The sequence below is a fragment of the Andrographis paniculata genome, unplaced genomic scaffold (assembly GCF_009805555.1).
Source record: "Andrographis paniculata isolate CXL003 unplaced genomic scaffold, ASM980555v1 Contig36END, whole genome shotgun sequence".
NCBI classification, from domain to species: Eukaryota; Viridiplantae; Streptophyta; class Magnoliopsida; order Lamiales; family Acanthaceae; genus Andrographis; species Andrographis paniculata.
Window position 1 is genome coordinate 1390246 of NW_026137569.1, and position 14961 is coordinate 1405206.

General features: G+C 40.3%; 3 protein-coding genes and 2 pseudogenes across 4 annotated transcripts; 2 read left to right on the forward strand and 3 right to left on the reverse strand.

Moving 5' to 3' along the window:
• The first annotated feature begins 134 nt into the window (after positions 1-134).
• Positions 135-1370, forward strand: LOC127249606 (cysteine-rich receptor-like protein kinase 11). Its single transcript, XM_051272504.1, has 3 exons — positions 135-532; positions 629-750; positions 831-1370. The coding sequence occupies exons 1-3, from the start codon at positions 505-507 to the stop codon at positions 954-956; spliced, it is 276 nt and encodes a 91-aa protein (XP_051128461.1). The 5' UTR covers positions 135-504; the 3' UTR covers positions 957-1370.
• Positions 1298-3853, reverse strand: LOC127249593 (cysteine-rich receptor-like protein kinase 44). Its single transcript, XM_051272489.1, has 7 exons — positions 3049-3853; positions 2848-2973; positions 2657-2775; positions 2358-2577; positions 2060-2291; positions 1835-1985; positions 1298-1751 (listed from the first exon to the last, which is right to left on the reverse strand). The coding sequence occupies exons 1-7, from the start codon at positions 3836-3838 to the stop codon at positions 1446-1448; spliced, it is 1944 nt and encodes a 647-aa protein (XP_051128446.1). The 5' UTR covers positions 3839-3853; the 3' UTR covers positions 1298-1445.
• A 1099-nt stretch (positions 3854-4952) lies between these two features.
• LOC127249595 (cysteine-rich receptor-like protein kinase 44) lies at positions 4953-7548 on the reverse strand (annotated as a pseudogene).
• A 1451-nt stretch (positions 7549-8999) lies between these two features.
• On the reverse strand, positions 9000-11954 carry LOC127249592 (cysteine-rich receptor-like protein kinase 44; annotated as a pseudogene).
• Positions 11955-12100: 146 nt separating this feature from the next.
• LOC127249586 (cysteine-rich receptor-like protein kinase 44) lies at positions 12101-14733 on the forward strand. 2 transcript variants are annotated; one of them, XM_051272484.1, is made up of 7 exons: positions 12101-12958; positions 13026-13181; positions 13245-13381; positions 13467-13677; positions 13768-14005; positions 14072-14219; positions 14290-14733. In XM_051272484.1, exons 1-7 carry the CDS (start codon positions 12118-12120, stop codon positions 14608-14610), a joined length of 2052 nt encoding a protein of 683 aa, XP_051128441.1. In that variant the 5' UTR covers positions 12101-12117; the 3' UTR covers positions 14611-14733. The 2 variants fall into 2 exon arrangements, with proteins under 2 accessions (XP_051128441.1, XP_051128442.1); XM_051272485.1 differs by having other exon boundaries at positions 12102-12958; positions 13248-13381.
• The last annotated feature ends 228 nt before the right edge of the window (positions 14734-14961 follow it).

Consider the following 14961-nt stretch of genomic DNA (forward strand, 5'->3'; position numbering starts at 1 on the left):
CGCTACTTTTTAATATATTATAAAAAAAATATAACTAAAAAAATTAAATTTATATTTTAAAAATTAATAAGGATGAGACTCTGTATGCGATGTTGCAGTGTAATCCCACTATGTCTTCCAATGAATGCAACGATTGCTTGATTCAGGCAATTCAGGATTTGCCGAGGGCTTCCGAAGGGGCAGATTTGCTGAAATCTGTCTGCAATGTTCGATACAGGTTACACAGTTTCTACAATGAATCTAGGCTTCGGGAGCTCAATGTACAGTTGATAGCCCAGAATCCTAATCCGCCGCCAGGTAAAATCTTCTGTATCATCACTAATGCATATACAGATATGAATTGATGAGTTCCTCCGGATTTAATTTGCAGGAAAGAGAAATGATACTACAATAGTCAAGAAAGATGATAGCACAGTAACTAAAGTTGTTGTAACCATTGTCGTTCCAATTGCTGCCTGTTTTATTCTTGCTGCTTGTGCTGCCATTTTCCTGAGAAAACTGATAATGAAGATGCTGCAGGGGAGTTCTGGATGTAAGATTAATGTGTTTTTGTCTAGGATTAAGATAAATATATCGAGGTTCGTCGCCACCAAGAACTAACATGGATTTTGTCTTCACTTGTGATCAGCCTCGGAGGAGATAAATGCAGTTGATTCCCTGCAATATGATTTCGATACTCTATGTAAGGCGACAAACGGTTTTGCTCATGCTAACAAGTTTGGGCAAGGTGGATTCGGAGCTGTTTACTGGGTAATTTGATCTACTGTTGCCATATATGAACAGCCATTGTTTCGGAATCTGGTTAATTGGATTCTGTGTTAAATTTCCAGGGAAAGCTTTCAAATGGCCAAGAAATAGCCGTGAAAAGGTTGTCGAGAGATGCAATGCAGGGCGATAGCGAGTTCAAGAATGAAGTAGTGTTGGTGGCAAGGCTTCAACACAGAAAAGAAATCTGATTAGGCTCTTAGGCGTGGAAAAGTTAGCAAGACGGGATGAGCGAAGATGTGATCGATCCTGTGTTGAAGACTGAAAGAGATGCTATCAATGATATGCTGAGATGCATTCATATTGGGTTGCTGTGTGTTCAAGAAAATGACGCAGATCGACCACCAATAAACTCCCTTGTGTTGATGCTGAGCCACCCCACCATAAGACTGCCAGCAGCATTGCAGCCTGCATTTCATTTCGCGTCGAATAGCTATGATTCTAGTTCAGAGGTTAGGATAGAAACATCTGGAGCTGATTCATCCAAGAACGAAATGTCAGCTACCAATTTGCATCCTCGATGATTTTCAGTAAATCCGTGTTGGGACTCCCGTTTGTGGATATATAAATTAATGACGCGTATCCAGCGAGTGATGAACATTGTACCGTATAACCCAATGTTTCATTTACATCCTTAAAATTCATTTTTATCAGCTGCATTGCATCGATGATCATCAAACCTAACGAGGATGCAACTCACTAATGGAGGCGCCATTTTCGGAGATATGCAAGGTTAACTGATCCGAAGAGCTGCTCTTTGCAGGACCAAAATAATATGCCGGCTCAGAAGGCACCGGCAGAATCATCGACAAGTTGCTGAGCATCAGTGCAACAGATGCTGTTGTTGGCCTCTTGTTAGCATCATTTTGGCAACATAACAGACCTATGTGAATGCACCTCAGTATGGCACCCATTGATCCTGGATTTGATCTCAACAATGGATCCACTGTGTCAACATTCTTCCCGTCGCGCCAATTTTTCCATGCCTGTAATAAATGGTGAGGTTCATCAACATTTTGAAAGTTCGATTCAAGTAATATAAATGTAGTTGGTTTTGTGCAGTACTTACAAAACTGGTGATGCCGACTTCATCTTCACATCGAATATGATTAGAGCTCTTTTGTCCGTTAATAATTTCTAACATTAGAACTCCAAAGCTATAGACATCGGACTTTACAGAGAATCGACCATGTCTTGCATATTCCGGAGGCATGTATCCGCTGTGGTATCCGAAGTTGATTAGACGATGATATAATTAAGAGACTATCTTTTACAGCAGTAGTTTATCACTTACTATGTTCCTGCAATCTTTCCTGTTTTTGCTTCGGTTTCATCTCTTTCGAATAGTCTTGCCATTCCAAAGTCTGAAATCTTAGGGTTCATGTTTTTGTCTAGAAGTATGTTAGCAGGCTTTATGTCGCGGTGAATGATCTTGAGTCTCGAATTCTCATGCAAATACAGAAGTCCTCTGCCGATTCCTTCGATGATCTTGTATCGAGTATGCCAATCGAGATGTTTTGCCGAATCTGTATTAGTGTAACATCAAACAGTGGCCTAAAGAACATTACATCGAATAAAGAAAAATAACCTACCTTTGCTACCGGCTATAAACTTGTCTAGACTTCCATTCGTGACATACTCATAAACGAGGAGCTTCTCCGTTTCTTCCATGGAGAAACCCCTTAGTTTCACCAGATTCTTGTGTTGAAGCCTCGCTAGAAGCACAACCTCATTCTTAAACTCAGACAATCCTTGTGCTGAATCTTTCGACAATCTTTTGATCGCAATTTTCTCTCCATTCGGTAGTAGTCCCTAACATTTGATCGAAAAAAACAAGATATGTTACATACCATATTTCATTCTCTTGTCTTAGATCATATGAATGAATTACCTCATATACAGCTCCAAATCCACCTTGCCCGAGCTTCTTCTCATCCGAGAAATTATCTGTTGCAGCTCTAATTGCGCCGAAAGTGTATTGAACAGATTCAACGGCGTCGCGCTTGCCAGCTGCCGAAAAACCAGAATTTACACGTAGTTTCTATACATCGTAAAACAGACGATTAACTACATATTCCTTACTCTCACGTCGCCTCCTCGATTCTTCTTTCCCCATCCTTACAACCAACGCGCCGATAACAGCAGCGAGGATCACTGATGCAGAAACTGAGGCAGCTACGACAATAGCTTGAGCTCTTCCACAGTCGCCTGCAATAACTAAGACAATTGTGTACATGCTCTAATACAAAGTTAAGTTGGAACCATACGACTAATGCGCCATACATTTAAGCGACTTCCCCGGTGGCTCATTCGCCGCGACACCTGATGAAGGCTGCGGATTTTGTTCATTACCGTCTTCATACAAAAAAGGAGTGTCCTCATACCGAATATTACAGCTTGACCAGAGAACTCTGCCCCCTATCTGCCCCGAACAACATTGTGGAACTAGCGCCGCGGCATTGTTCAAGCAGTTTAGGCATACGTCGGGCGATAGATCCGGCGTGCACTGAACTTGAGCATAGATTGTTCGAGAATCAGGGCCATTTATTTTCGCCGCAGCGTATTTCTTGCCCAAGCCACTATACGCAGCTTGGCGACGAATACTATCCAGCAGCCTTGTTAGATCGCGATTATGTTGATCCGGAGCAGTCGCGACAAATGGATTTGGGAACATGTAATCCGCAGAAGTCTCCACGGTTCCATATATGACATTGTTCGAATATCGCAGCATGCATTGATCATAGTAGACGATAGCGCCCTTTTGGTCGGGGCAGAATTTGAAAACTTCGGCAATGGCGTAGCTTGCGCACTGCCGGCATATGCTCGCCGGAACGTCGCCTCGGCAGAGGAATAGGACGTAGACGGTTTCGGGAGCTCGGCCGGCGGAGGCGTTGTAGAAGCCGTTGGTGTCGATTTTTGTGGGGAGGGTGGATAAGATGTTGTCGAGATTAGTTTTGTATCTGCTGCCATTTTTGTAGGTTCCAGTGTCTTTGCAGGAATATAAATTATCAGATGTAGTGAAGGGGAAGAGATTGAGCAGCAGAGTTGTGAGGAAAATGAAGGCCATAGACATTATTCCTTAATTGAATATGAGTGTTCGAAAGGGAAGAGTATGGAGAAAGAAGAGTTTGTATCAGCTTTATTACATGAAGTAATGTCGTAGTGGAACCGTACAACATCACTATAGATCCAATCTTTTTTTTTGACAAACCAGACTTAAAGGTGTCGAATATTTGAATTTATTACCTCACCATGAGTTCACACCTGCGGGACAACTGTAGATCCACTTGGTTGATGGATTCAGCCAAGCACGACCATGAAAGTACCCTCTTGCAGATTGTTAATGTCTACCAAAAAAGAAGAAGAAAAAGTCGACTACAAATTTAGTTAATTGTTTTTAATACAATAATCCGATAGAAAATTTATATTTACTTGGATTTTTATTTTTGTGTCTTATTTGATTTTTTTTTTTTTTTTTTGACATTAGTTTGTCATAAGTATTTTATATGGAATAGTAATTATTTAATAAATAATAGAAATTAGATTTCAAATAAATAAAGAATTAATTCCCCCCAATATCAAATCCAATTTAAAGATGATGTGAATGTGTTACATTAATAAAATAGGCACTGGAGGGAATTGAAAGATTGGTTTTCTTCTTTTGTTTTTTCTTGAAAGATGGATTTTTGAGGAATCAGGAATCATTACAGCCACAGAAACTGAACAAGAGCTCAATGGATTGATTTGTAGAAGATTTGGGCCATATTTAGATACTTTTTGTTTTTCCTATAATATATATATATAAAACACAAGTCAAACAAGTGGGGATTTAAGTTTCATTGCCTTAGAATACATAAAATTCAGCATTGAACTACATTTGAAATAAAAGTAATAGTACTATACATGATTTGGAATTCCATTATAAAGTAAAAAGAAGACAATATTCTAAGACCCCAAGGACGCTGAGGTTGCCCTGAATCTCTCCCAAATCATTTGAACTTTCGTTACGATGACTTGACAAAGTCAAGAATGACTTTTCAGGGATCACAATGTGAGATTTACTCGAAGCCCAATATTCTGGCTCGAACAATGCCTAGTAATTCATCGATATTTATGTCTATAGTAAAAATATTGTTGGTTGTCTTCTTTTTTGTTTATTATTGGATCGAATAGTTTGTGCTCCAATTGTTTTTTATTTTTTTCTGTATGTTCATATGTTTGAACAACATATGTTTGAACAGCTCTTCGAATAATCAGTTAAACAACTTATATTTGATTGCATGAAACTCAAATCATTACCATCGACCAGTTGATGATCTTAAACACTAACGAGGCTGCAAGTCAGTAATGGAATCATCCTTTTCAGACATACGCTGGCTCAACAGATCCTGTGTGTTGCTGCTTCCAGCCTTGTAATAGTATGCAGGCTCAGAAGGCGCGGGCAGAGACATCGACAAGTTGCCAAGCATTGCGACAACAGATGCTGTTGTTGGCCTCTTGTGTGCATCTTGTTGACAACATAGCAGACCGATGTGAATGCAACTCAGTATGGCACCCATTGATCCTGGATTTGATCTCAACAATGGATCCACTGTGTCAACATTCTTCCCGTCGCGCCAATTTTTCCATGCCTGCGACAAATGGCGAGATTCAATAACATTTGCAAGTTCGATTCAAGTAATATATGTAGTTGGTTTTCTCAGGGACTTACAAAATAAGTGATGCCGACTGAATCTTCGTTTTGGATATGATTAGAGTTCTTTTGTCCGTTAATAATTTCCAAAATTAGAACACCGAAGCTATAAACATCGGACTTCACAGAGAATCGGCCGTTTCTTGCATATTCTGGAGGCATATATCCGCTGAAGTATCCGAAATTGGTTAGATGATGATATGATCAAGATAATGCGTAAGAAAAGTAGTTTATCGCTTACTATGTGCCTACAATCTTTCCTGTCTTTCCTTCGGTTTCATCTTGTTCGAATAATCTTGCCATTCCAAAGTCTGAAATCTTAGGATTCATGTCTTTGTCGAGAAGTATGTTACTAGGCTTTATGTCGCGGTGAATGATCTTGAGCCTCGAATTCTCGTGTAAATACAGAAGTCCTCTGGCTATTCCCACAATGATCTTGTATCGTGCATGCCAATCTAAATGTTTTTCTGGATCTGTATTTGTGTAACATCAAAGTACTCTCTCAATCCATACAAATTAAAAGAAGAAGTAACTAACCTCTGTTTAGTGATATAAACTTGTCGAGACTTCCATTGGTAACATATTCATAAACAAGAAGCTTCTCTTCTCCTTCCCCAGAGAAACCCAAAAGTTTCACCAGATTCTTGTGTTGAAGCCTCGCTAGAGCACAACCTCATTCTTGAATTCGAACAATCCTTGTGCCGAATCTTTCGACAATCTTTTGATTGCAATCTTTTCTCCATTCGGTAGTATTCCCTAACATTTGATCGAAAAAGATAAGATATGTTACATACCATATTTCATTCTCTTGTCTTAGATCATATGAATCAATTACCTCATATACAGCTCCGAATCCACCTTGCCCGAGTTTCTTCTCATTCGAGAAATTATCAGTTGCAGCTGTAATCGTGCCGAAAGTGTAATGTATAGATTCAACAAGGTCGCGCTCGCCAGCTGCACGTTAATTTATCAAGTGCTAAGGTCATATACTATTTCGATATCCAGAGCTGATTCAAATCATATAACAGAGACAATTGTATCCCTTACTCTCAAGTTGTCGCGTAAATTCTAGTTTTCGCCTCATTACTATTAAGGTTGCGGCAAGAACCAAGAGCATCAAGGATGCCGTAGTTGAGGCAGTAACAACGATCACTCGAGTTTTATGACAGTCGGCTGCAAGAACCAAAAACATTCCATACATGCTGTAAGATCAACATAGAGTTATGCATATATTGGCCTATTAATTAATGTAGGCCGCAAATCATGTGCTGATCCATTTATACATATATCAGCATAGCACCATGTTAATTTGATCGGATTAGCAGTTGATTCATGCCTTATAAAGTAAGAGAGTTTTACATTTAATCGATCTTTCAGGCAGCTCATGGTGCGGCGCGCCAGCCGATGGAGGTGATGCTTTTTCGCCATTTCTATCATCGAAAAAGAAGCCAACGCTCTCATAACGAGAGCTGCAGCTAGGCCAATGAAATCTCGCGCCAATCTTCCCAAAACAACATTGCGAAAATCTTGCCGCGATGTTTTCTAAGCACTTTCGGCATTCTTCGGGATACAAATCTGGAGTACACTGAACTAGAGCATAAATTGTTTGATTATAAGGTCCGATCATTTTCCCCGCGGCGTACTTCTTACTCGAACCACCATTCGCAGCTTGGCGCCGAAGATTTTCCAGCAGATTTCTTAGATCCCGGACGTGTTGAAATGGACTAATCGCGTCATACATATTCGACACAACTTTCTCCACCGAAGTTTCAACAATTCCATATATTGCCTGGTTCGAGTATCTTAGCATACACTCGTCGTACCAGCCGATGGCCTGCTTCCGGTCGGGGCAGGTCGAAGGCGTTTGCCTAGCAATCGTGCGCGCACACTGTCGACATATGTCGATAGGAACGTCGCCTCGACAGAGCAGCAGGGCATAGACGGTATTAGGAGCTTGGCCGAAGGAGGCATTGTAGAAGCCGTTGGTGTCGATATTTGTCGGGAGAGCGTCGAGGATGGCGTCGAGGTTAGCTTTGTATAGGCTGCCACTCGTGTAGTTTCCATTCTCCATGCAACTTCTGAAGACAAGGCGTTGGGTAGAGGTGAGGTATAAGAGATTAAGGAAGAGTACGAGGAAGATGATGAAGATGAAGGTCCCTTCCATTGTCACAGGAAGGAGACGACATTCGAAAGGTAAGACTATTGCTATGTATATATAGTTGCGGAATCGGTTAAGTATCTCACTTTGGATATAATGTTGGGATTCCTCTATTTTATAAGGAGTGAAGGGTTATTCTACTTACAATCAATTGGTTTTAAGTTGGAACCCCAGATTCTCGTCTTTAACAGAATCAACTTTCGAACTCTGGGGTGGAACTCCCGTTCACTTTTTACCGATTCTAAGAAAATTAGGTACAAATGAAAGTAATTGTTGGTTTGACTCTCGTTTATAAATAAATAAACTATACGTATTTAAACAATCATTTACATCATTCTAATTTAAAGAACTAGTATCAAGAGTTAGATTTGAAATTGGTAATATTAATATTTGAATTGAGCTGCAATATAATCTTTTAAATTAAATTTTAAATTTGATAATGCATATTCATATTTTATAAAAATATCTATTATATTTTAATATTTTCATGTACGGCACAATTATTTCCCCGTTACTCTAACTCTAACGAAAGCTCTATGTGGGAGAATCATTCAACTCTAATAAACCATAAATGAAACTGTAATAAATGTATTGACAGATAGTTTGTTGAAAAATATTTATCAAAAAATAAATGCATTGACCGCGTTGACCAGGCCACATTTATTTAATGGCTCACGACTGCATCTTATAGAAGGGTGGTTTACTATTTTTGGTACCAATTTATTTATTTATTTGTGTTTGTTTGTGGACAGAAATCCTAAATTTGTTTGATTTATAGATTTTTTGCTCACAACTTGATACATTTAAAAAAATATAAAATAAAATAACTCGTAGCCGAAAATGTGCACTAGGTAAATTTATTGTACATTATTTGTCTAAGCTACTTGGACCACTTTAAAGTTCTAACCAAAAAGTAGGCAAATTTTTAAAAAATATGCATAGTTTCTCCTAATTTATTTTATTTTATTATTGTAGATTATATTATACTTTCAATTGTAAAATTTTATATGTTCTATTTTTTTTTCAAAATATATTTATGTATAATAATTTATTTTTATTTTTATTAAATTAATAAATATATAACTAAAATTATAAATTTATTTTTTATAAAATTAATTTATGCTAAATATATATTTATTTATTTCTATTATATAGGAGTATTATTTTATTATCTAATAGTATACACTTACCTGTCTTAATCTATGAACTTCAACCTCGAATCTATTTACAAATACAACACTACTAAATATACATTCGATTTATTCAATAGAAAATAAAAATAAAAATCACCCTATTAACTCACTTTTATGCTTTATAAAATATTTTTATCACATCCACTAATATAATAATGTATTTATTAATGACTTATCTAATTGTGACTCACATTAACGACCAAGTAAGCTTAGTGTCAAGTGTACAGAAGCTGACACGCCCGGCGCCTAGGCCACGCCCGCGCTGAGGCTCAGACCAGCCGTCCCCTGTGCGCAACACACCCGGGATATACCATGCGGTACGGGAGAATCATGCGGAACACGTACCTGCACCAAGATATAGGTCATTAAACAGCCGTACAGGACAAGAGCTCGCACACATGGACAGACTATGGCCGAGAACCAGGAGCAGGAATGTCAGCCTGTGACATTAGGCCTAGCTAGAAGTACTTTGTACGGTATATTTAAATTTTTTTATATCATGTTGTATATGTATTTTTAAATATAAAAAACAAAATATATCATATAGTCATTCCGACCCTCTAACATGACATTCCAAACTTATTCATAGGAATTTTCATGAATGAAACAGGGAATTCAATTATCATCTTCAAAACAAACTAACGGGGATGCAGCTCTGTAATGGAGGCACCATTTTCAGACACATGCTCACTTGTCCGATCCTGTCCTCTGCTTTCTGCGGCATTGAACCAATACGCGGGCTCAGAAGGCGCCGGCAGCGTCATCGACAAGTTGCTAAGCATCAGCACAACAGATGCTGTTGTAGGCCTCTTATGTGCATCGTGTTGGCAACATAACAAACCGATCTGAATGCACCTCAGCATGGCAACCATTGATCCTGGATTCGACCTCAAGAACGGATCCACCGTATCGAAATTATTTCCGTCGCGCCAATTTTCCCATGCCTGTGATAAATTGAAAGCTTGATTAGCATTGCAAGTTTGGTTCAAATTATAGTCACTTGATTTTCTCTGCTACTTACAAAACTAGCAATGCCGACTAAGCGTCCAGTTTGGATATGGCTAGAGTTCTTTTGTCCGTTAATAATTTCCAAAAATAGTACGCCGAAGCTGTAGACATCGGATTTCACAGAGAATAGGCCGTGCTTTGCATATTCTGGCGGCATATATCCGCTGTCATATATATATATATGTATGTATATATACAAGCCGCGGATTTTGGTTAGATACTAATATTATATAAGCTTAAAGAGTCGTAGTTTTGTTACTTACTATGTTCCTACAATCTTTCCTGTTTTTCCTTCTGCTTCATCTTGTTCGAATAATCTTGCCATTCCAAAGTCTGAAATCTTAGGATTCATGTCTTCGTCGAGAAGTATGTTACTAGGCTTTATGTCGCGGTGAATGATCTTGAGATTTGAATTTTCGTGCAAATACAATAGTCCTCCTGCAATTCCTTCGATGATCTTGTATCGCGTTTTCCAGTCCAGATGTTTCGATGGATCTGCATAAAGTGGAACTGATTATGTAGCGAAAAATATTTTGGGGAATTAAGGAAAGTAACTAAGCTCTATTACCAGATAGAAAGTAGTTTAGACTTCTATTCGGAACATATTCATAAACAAGAATCTTCTCGGTTCCTTCCGTGGAGTATCCCAAAAGTTTCACGAGATTCTTGTGTTGAAGCCTTGTTAGAAACACAACTTCATTCTTAAACTCAGACAATCCTTGCGCCCGAATCATTCGACAATCTTTTGATTGCAATCCTTTCTCTGTTTGGTAGTATTCCCTAATAGTTGATCAGAGAAACAATTAAGGTGCATTACATATTCGTTGATGCTGCTATGAAAGCGATTTGTATCTTCTTACATCAGACAAACCTCATAAACAGCCCCAAATCCACCTTGTCCGAGCTTCTTGTCATCTGAGAAATTTTTAGTTGCAGCTCTGATGGTGCTGAAACTGTATTGAACAGGTTCAACCGTGTCGTGCTCGCCTGCTGCAGTATCATCAAGTCTAAAATTACACACTCGTCGAATAGAAGATAAAGCAGACAATTTTACTCCTTACTCTCAATCTGCCGCGTTGATTCTTGTCTTCGCCTCATTATCGCGAAGGTGCCAACAAGAACAGCGAGGAACGCCGTTATAGATGCCGAGACTGAGGCAGAAGCCACGATAACTCGAGTTTTCTTACACTGGCCTGCAATAGGTAAGACGGTCACATACATGCTCTAACACCAAAACTTCTTACAGCCTATGCTATCTATAAGATAAGAGACTCTTGCATTTCAGTGTCGACATTGTTGGATCAGGCAACGCACTCGGCGATGGAGGCTGCGCTTTTTCGACATTTCCATCGTCAAACCAATACGGAGTACTCTCAAACCGAACATTGCAGCTCGGCCAGAGGACTCTGCCCCCTATCTTCCCCGAACAACATTCTGGAAATCTCATAGCCGCATTAGTTAAGCAAGTTTCGCATTCTTCGGAGATAAATCCGGCGTACACTGAACTTGAGCATAAATTGTTTGAGAATCGGGGCCAATTATTTTCCCTGCACCGTATTTCCTCCTCGATCCACCATTCGCAGCTTGAGATCGAATATTATCAAGCAGCCTTCTTAGATCGCGAACATGTTGCACTGGACTAGTTACATATAATCCATTAGTGAACATCCCCTCCGGAGAAGTTTCTAGAGTTCCATAAATGGCCTGGTTCGAGTATCTTAGCATGCACTCATCGTACCAGACTACGGCCTGCTTCCGGTCGGGGCAGAAGCCGGGAGTTTCTACAATAGCCATGCGCGCGCACTGTCGACATATAACCATAGGAACGTCGCCGCGGCAGAGCAGCAGGGCGTAGGCTGTGTCGGGAGCTTGGCCGGAAGAGGCATTGTGGAAGCCGTAGGTGTCGATGTTTGTTGGCACGGCGGAGAGGACGGCGTCGAGATTAGCTTTGTATGTGCTGCCACTTGTGAAGTTTCCATTTTCTATGCATCTGGAGAAGGTAAGGGATGTGGTGAGGGATGAGAGATTTGGCAGCAGGACCAGGATGAGGAAGAAGGGCAGTGACATTGTTGCTTGTTTGAATACAGAAAGAAGTATTATGATTCAAAGATGAAGATTTTGAATCTGCTTTTAATAGTCTACGGTGGATTTTTTAAATATCCCGACGGATGGCTTGGGATTTTTATTTTATTTTATTTGATTTTATTTGACTTTTCAGAATGAAGATGACACCACTAGATAAGACAAGAGGAGATGACTCAGTGGAATTGACTTCTGGAGCTGCTGTGATATTATTTCAAATGTACAATTTCAGATTCTTGATTTTAGTCGGGGATGATAGAAAGAACATGATTTCAATCATGATGAGCGCCGGGACGAACTGGAAATTGATCTCTGTGATTCTACTTGTGGCGGCTGTTTCCGATTCCGGCAGCGGGCAGCCCCAGGGCGACGACCGGAATCCGTACAGCTGTATGTTCACCGGGAATTACATAACCAATTCCACATACAGCGCCAATCTCAACGCCGCCCTCGCCGCCCTCTCCCCAAACATCACCCAGTACGGATTCGCCACCGCCTCCGTCGGAGACGGCGAAGATAGAGCAAACGCCGCCGCCCTCTGTAGAGCCGACGTGCTCCTCGAACCTTGCCGCCGCTGCGTGGAAAACGCGGTCGAGCAATTGGTCCAATTGTGCCCTAATCGAAAGCAGGCGGTTAGATGGTACGACCTCTGTATGCTGCACTACTCGAACCTCCCCATAAATGGAGTTCCCAATAATGGCGCGGACACTACCTTGGGCGCCTCCGAAGATGTGGCGGATCCGGTGCCGTTCAGGGAGGATCGGGAGGCGTTGTTTGGGGACCTTCTTGCAAAGGCCATTAATGGGAGCTCCTTGCTCAAGGTTGGGGCTGGGAGTCGGAGTTCGTCGGATTCAGAGACGGTTCATGCGATTCTTCAGTGTATTCCCAATATGTCGCCGGAGGAATGCCGATTTTGCTTGCTTAGGGCTACTCAGGGATTGCCGCCGGCGGCCAGTTGGGCAAAGAAAGTGACAACCGGCTGCAATCTCCGGTACGATCTTGATCTCTTCTACAATGAAACTAGGCTTCAAGAACTCGGTGTGCTACTTTCCCCATCAGGTAAAATCAGTCAATTTTGAAACTTTCTTTTTTTTATTTTTTATAAAAAATAAAACAATTCCTGTAGCTGTTGCAGGGAATGGTGATGATGGCGAGAGAGGTAAGAAAGGCGATAACAGAACGAAAATTATTATTGCCATAGTTGTTCCAATTGCAGTGTGCCTGATACTTGCTGTTTGTGCTGTAATCTTCTTTAGAAGAAGGATGAAGAAGAAGACGAAATGTAAGTGAATTGATTTTACCATGGTTTAACTTTGATTGAAATTAATGTTGATACTTTCTTCAGCAGCTGCTGAATTGGATATGGAGGAGATTGACACAATTGAATCTCTTCAATATGACTTTTTCGTGATAAGTAAGGCGACAAATGGTTTTGCGGATGCTAACAAGTTGGGGGAAGGTGGATTCGGAGCTGTTTATAAGGTAATTGAATCCTCTGTTGCCCTATTCGTTACATCCTTTGAATTTGGTTAATTTGATCATGTTCTACTTCAAAATCTCTGTTCAGGGGAAGCTTTCGGATGGTCGAGAAATAGCAGTGAAGATGTTGTTGAGGAATTCCGGGCAGGGTGATAAAGAATTCAAGAACGAAGTACAGTTGTTGTCGAGGCTTCAACACAGGAATCTGATTAGGCTATTGGGATTCTCCATGGAAAGACGACAGAAACTTCTTATATATGAATTTGTGCCGAATGCAAGCCTCGACAAATTCATATTTGGTAATATCTCACTCACATTGTTGTGCTAATTGTTTAATCGTTCTACGCAATAAACAATCTGTTTTTTTCTTTTTTTTTTCTTCTGAATAGACCCGATCAAAAGTTCTCAATTGAATTGGAAGAGGCGCCGTAATATCATAAGCGGTACTGCAAGGGGACTTCTTTATCTGCACGAAGATTCACATCGCCGGATCATCCATCGTGACCTAAAGCCGAGTAACATACTTCTGGATGAAGAGATGAATCCTAAAATTGGAGATTTTGGCATGGCAAGATTGTTCGAGTCAAGTCGAACCCAAGAAAATACAGAAACAGTTGTCGGGACATAGTAAGTATTACGCCTTCCATAGCCGTGTCCTGCTTCATAATTTAATCCCAAATCGCCATTTTGCAGCGGATACATGCCGCCTGAGTATGCATTATACGGGGAAGTTTCTGTCAAGGCCGATGTCTTTAGCTTTGGAGTCCTCGTCTTAGAAATAATAACCGGTAAAAAATCTGTAAGCAACGACAGAGGCAATGTGGAGGATCTCTTGAGCATTGTAAGTATCTGTCATATGAAAAAATTGCGCGGATTCTGGTTTAGCTACTAATGAGGCGACGAATTCTTAGGTATGGAAAAACTGGAGAGACGGGACGGCTGAAAATGTGATCGATCCTGTTTTGAGGACTGGAAACGATTCGATTCGCGATATGTTGCGACACCTTCACATGGGGTTGCTGTGTGTTCATGAAAACCCAGCTGATCGACCTCTGATGAATTCGGTCGTGCTGATGCTGAGTAGCTCTACCATATCGTTACCTGTGGCTTCGCACCCTGCTTTTGTCGTATCCGGTCGCTCGACTCGTGCAGGTGCTCCGGGGAATGATACACCGGAGGAGGCGAGTTTTTCACGAAATGAAATTTCTATTACTGAGCCACAACCTCGATGAGTTTTAGCATTCTGGAAATCGATGTAAAATATTGTTACAATGTTGCATGTATCGTTGATGAAGATGGATATATACATACTGTTTAGATATACAGATTTTGAAATGCTATGCTCTCTGTTGATATCTCTGTGATCAAATGAAATGCAGAATTAACTTTAAAAACATAGCTTTTCGACGTGATAATTGTCTCCATTTTGGATCACTTCCATATCAAAAACGAATTCAAGAAACAGACGTCTATGTAAATTATTCATTTATGTAATCCCCTATTAACAGGTGATTCAACGCCTAACAGCAGCCTCTGTCTCTCTCTCTCCAGACTTTGCAATTCAATGTTAATAATTTCGAATG